Consider the following 5,183-nt stretch of genomic DNA (forward strand, 5'->3'; position numbering starts at 1 on the left):
GAGCATGGATGGAGGGAAAAAGATGGAGGAATGAGTATGGAGGTGAAATAGGGGTGTGAAGAGGTCTAGGACTTGGTGGATGAGGCTAAGGAGCGATTGGATTTGTTCAAGGATGGATGAAGCGATGTTGCACAAGAAGATGAGAATCATGGCAAAGTAAGCGGATGAGGCAAATGTAAGGTAAGATTTATAAGTGAAGGATGAAGTAGGTATGTTGGATGGAGTATGGGCAGGTAAGGAAGGATAACATGTACTCTGCAAGTGGTTTTTCAAACTGAACAAACAAATACATGCAAGAAAACAAAGATCTAGTTATGCTACCCTAATATGATCTAGCTAACAGTAACAAGAATGGACAACAGCTTTATTTACAAGGAAACCATGTACAACACGTGAGCAAGAACAATCCAAAATATCTGAATGCATGACTAAATCCTACCACTCTATTCCAAACATAAAAAGCTACTTTAACCATCAAAAGAAATCTAAGTAACAAAGAAAGATCTAAATCTAGATAGCAGATTTTATTTTAAGAACGCAACAAAACGCATAAAGATAAACAAAGGAGGTACTAGGCGCTTGAGATGGGCCCAACCCCAAGAGCTACAGCCTCCAAAGAGAGATTTAGAGCTGGTGCAAAGCTGGATTCATCTTTATTGATCAAGAAATGAAGAGTTACATCAAAACTGTCCACAAGAAGGACTTGAAAATGAGCTGAAAGCAAAGCTAATCTATTGCATAAAAATCGAACTACAAACTAGCTAACTATTGGCTACAAAAATGACTAACCACTAGCTACTATCTACTGGCTAACTAGCTAACATCCACTGGCTAACCAAAATGAGGCCCTAAGCCTTCTTATTTATACAAATTGAGGACCCAACAGTCCTCCTAAACTTTAGGGATTCGGCTGCCCAAAACTTGTAGTTAACAGCAGTCCTACTTGACTTGCTTGGCTGCACTTGTGCTGATTGATTCGGTGGCCCTTGAACTCCGAGCTGATGGTGGAGAATTCGAGGTAAGGGCCCATAAATGAAGGGGACACCTTCCTACAAATCCTCTCCCTTGTTCTCCCACGAATTTGGCTGCCAAGTGCTCATTAAAACCTTCAATTTTGTCTCCAAGTTGACCAAAAACGCTACACAAAGCACCCATTAGACTTGTTGGCATAATGACTAACCCAATTCACTCTATTAGCATAAATATAATAAAAAACATGCAATAAACTAATGAGAATGGTGGATTAAGTCGAATTAGGAGGTTGAATGAGCCCAAATAATTGTCCATTTTTGGGGCTCATCATCACCCCCCTACTGAAAGTGTTGCTCATCCTCTGAGCAACCAATCTCTCTCCTCATCTTTGATGGCCCTGGTGGCCTCCTTGGCTAAAATCTCGGCCAATTTCTCCTTCTACTGCCCTTTCTCCAAACTTCCTGTAGAAACAGTTCTCTGTCTTTCTGTAGAAACAGACAGCACCACTATATCCTGCTTGGCTGTGGCTACCTTAGAGGTGCCCTCACTGACGTGGACTTGTTCAGTCCTTTCCATTCTACTCTGTAGTCTTTTCTCCCTGGGTGTTAGTGTGGTTTTGTCCCCCTCTGTTTTGGCAGCTTGGTTTAATGCCAGTGTTCCAATCACTGATGTTGTTGGATACATCTGTAGGGTTGTGCTTTTCTGGCTTGTCACCAACTTGTCATCATTTGCCTTGCCCCAAAAATATCTACACCGAATGCTTTAGCCTTTCTTGCAAAATAATCGAATGAAGTAGTTGAAGCACCTGCCTTGACTTGGGCAGCGAGTTCAGTGGCTTCAGCTTCTTTTTCTGCAAGCCTTTTTGCTTCTGCTTCAAGTTGTTTAGCAAGCTCCTGTTTTTTTTGCGTGAATTTTCTGCAGCTATGCGCTCTTCTTCTTCAGCTTTGGCTTTCGCTTGGGCCTCGGCGAAAACTTCCTTTCTTCCATCTGTTGGAATGGCACTTAAAAGCTCATAAACTGGCAGAGAAGGTGCAGAAGGGCTGGCTGCAACATCAATAGTCTTGTTCTCTGAGATGGAAGTGTTTGTGAAAACCTCAGCTACCATAGATGCAACTTGTGTCTTTGAAACCTTAAACCATGGAATGCAATGCTGAATTTGCATTGATTACTTTGTTGTTTACGTCTGCACTTCCTTCCGCCTTAAGAACAAGGTTGCAGTCTTTCTCTGAAATAAAATCATCTGTGGAACTGGCCTTCAGGATAGTGTAACTTAATCCCATTTCCACAATTCTTTCAGTAAGCTCTGATAATGATATTTTTGATTTTCCAAACAAGTTGCTAAAAAATGAAGAGATTCCATCAAGAACATTTGAATACCCTCCATCAGATTCGTAAACACAAAAATATGATAAAATTAAAGATGGTGGGCCCCAGTATTGTAGCAATAATGCTACAACTCCTGGAACTCCCTTCTTTAATTTTATCAACCCGGTAGTTCGTAACAAACTTGGAAGCGACAGTGCTGTATGCACAAGTACTAGCTCTTGCCGCAGCTGTCACTTGGTCAGCTGGCACAAGTCCGCTAGGAGCTTAAGCCAACTTCTATGAGCTCTTAGAAGAAGCTTTTTAATTGATGGATGAAAGCTAACTCGAAGGAAGCTAATCTAATTGCGAAAAGAAAATGAAAGCCAAAAAGAAACACAAACCCTAGCAAACCCTAATTCTACCAACTAGTCCTACTGATGCAAAAATGAGAATGCAAACTACGAGAAGAGATGCCATTACTTCTATGAAGGTAAAATACATGTGTCTAGACTACCTCTATTTGAAGAAAACATCTTTTTGTATTTTTGACTAAGTTATTAGAATGATCATGCATGTGCTTCTAACTATTTTTTACTGTGCAGAGGTGGATCAAGGAGGAGAAATGGTTGGGAAAGGTTGGGAAGGTTCAGAGAGGGTCTAAGGGGTCCCTAACACCCTTCTAGAGAGTCTCACAAAGTTTGGCTGCCAAGAAACCTCATTCGTGAGCTTCTACAGGAAGTCTGCAGGGGTTCTACAGGATGTTCAGAGATTTCTACAGGATGTTCTGAAATGGGATTTTGGAGCATGGGTGAGTGAGGGGAGATGCATGAGTGGATATGGAGGTAGGATAGGGGTCTGAAGTGGCCTAGGAACTGATGGATGGAGCTAAGGAATGGCGAGGATGGTTCAATTTGTTCAAGGGAGAGTGAAGCAATGTTGCACAAAAATTAGGGTTTTGGGAGCGAATGGAAAACGTGAAGCAAGGGTTCTAAGTAGAGGGTGGAGTGGATGGTGCTGATGGAGAATAAGTAGATGAAGGAGTGGTACAGGTGCTCTGCAAGTCGTTTTTCCAATCTGAACCAACAAAGACTTATGAATTCAAAGACCTAATTTGCTAGCTGTTAGTAAAGAGAATGAACAAAAGTGTGACCTGCAATGAAACCATGTATTTTAACTCATGCAAATAAGCAAATGAAAGTTTGAACTTGTAACCAACTTCTACACATGAAAATCAAACACTAGTGATTGCATGGCAAAGCAAAATCAGTGTTTTTGTGGGCAGCAAAGTCATCCTAGTCACAGCTCCTGATCCCACTAAGGGAGAGGTGAAACCACAGATGTTTGATGGCCCTTTTCTTGAAGCTTTTTCTATTAACAACCTGTCAACTAAATCTGAGCATGAAAAGCTATGTTACACATAAAAAAACAAACTAAATAACACAACAAGAGTTAGATCCAAATAGCAGATTTTATTCTAAGAATGCAGCAAAAACACATAAAGATAATCAAAGGAGGTACTGGGCACTTGAGATGGGCCCAACCCCAAGAGCTACAACCTCCTAAGAGAGATTTAGAGCTGGTGCAAAGTTGGATTCATCTTTATTGATCAAGAAATGAAGAGTTACATCAAAACTGTCCACAAGAAGGACTTGAAAATGAGCTGAAAGCAAAGCTAATCTATTGCATAAAAATCGAACTACAAACTAGCTAACTAATGGCTGAAAAATGACTAACCACTAGCTACTATCTACTGGCTAACTAGCTAACATCCACTGGCTAACAAAATGACTAACTGGCTAACCAAAATGAGGCCCTAAGCCTTCTTATTTATACAATTTGAGGACCCAACAGTCCTCCTAAAATTTAGGGACTTGGCTGCCCAAGACTTGTAGTTAACAGCAGTCCTACTTGACTTGCTTGGCTGCCCTTGTGCTCATTGATTTGGTGGCCTTTGAACTCCGAGCTGATGGTGGAGAATTCGAGGTAAGGGCCCATAAATGAGGGGGACACCTTCCTACAAATCCTCTAGCTTGTTCTCCCACGAATTTGGCTGCCAAGTGCTCATTAAGATATTCAATTTTGTCTCCAAGTGGACCAAAAAGGCTACACAAAGCACCCATTAGACTTGTTGGCATAATGACTAACCAAATTCACTCTATTAACATAAAAATAATAAAAAACATGCAATAAACCAATGAGAATGGTGGATTAAGTCAACTTAGGAGGTTGAATGAGCCCAAATAATTGTCCATTTTTGGGGCTCATCATCACCCCCCTACTGAAAGTGTTGCTCATCCTCTGAGCAACCAATCTCCCTCCTCGTCTTTGATGGCCCTGGTGGCTTCTTTGGCTAACATCTCGGCTTATTTCTCCTTTGGCTTCCCTCTTTTCAAACTTCCTGTAGAAACAGTTCTCTGTCTTCCTGTAGAAACAGTCCTCTGTCTTCCTGTAGAAACAGACAGCACCACCGTATCTTGCTTGGCTGTGGGAGATTTTCCTTTCAGCTGGGCTGTGGCAGCCTTCATCTTCTCCTCCTCTCTGCTCTTCTTCCCCACTGCTTGCTGCTTGCAACTCTGAGCTAGTGTGATTTGATTAAGTAATATTTGAATGAGTGAGGATTTAATGAGGAGGATCTATCTCCTATAATCTCTCCTCCCTGTCTCATTCAAGTTTCTGCTCTTAATTAGCCAAAATTTCCATGATTTTCTCCCAAAAACTCAATGACGAGGCTCATCAATATGCTGATAGGCCTGATGGATATGCTGAGAAACAAATTGGTGGTGGGGTAGAGGCTGGTACTTGAGGCCTTGGACTCTGATATGTTCACCATGCAACTGAACCTTCTTCCATCTCTCTTTATACCATTCAAGCTCTGCCATGCTACTTTGTTTTACGCTTAATTCAAT

At 41.4% G+C, this 5,183-nt stretch overlaps 1 protein-coding gene across 1 annotated transcript; it reads right to left on the reverse strand.

The window, feature by feature from the left end:
- Nucleotides 1-1,720: 1,720 nt before the first annotated feature.
- On the reverse strand, nt 1,721-2,304 carry LOC149198034 (protein PLASTID TRANSCRIPTIONALLY ACTIVE 16, chloroplastic-like). The gene is made up of 2 exons (XM_089408899.1): nt 2,142-2,304; nt 1,721-2,101 (listed from the first exon to the last, which is right to left on the reverse strand). Exons 1-2 carry the CDS (start codon nt 2,250-2,252, stop codon nt 1,721-1,723), a joined length of 492 nt encoding a protein of 163 aa, XP_089265025.1. The 5' UTR covers nt 2,253-2,304.
- Nucleotides 2,305-5,183: the final 2,879 nt, after the last annotated feature.

Source organism: Pinus tabuliformis, chromosome 2_2, assembly GCF_031772625.1.
Source record: "Pinus tabuliformis cultivar Carrire ecotype Pingquan chromosome 2_2, CPIR1, whole genome shotgun sequence".
Lineage (NCBI taxonomy): Eukaryota > Viridiplantae > Streptophyta > Pinopsida > Pinales > Pinaceae > Pinus > Pinus tabuliformis.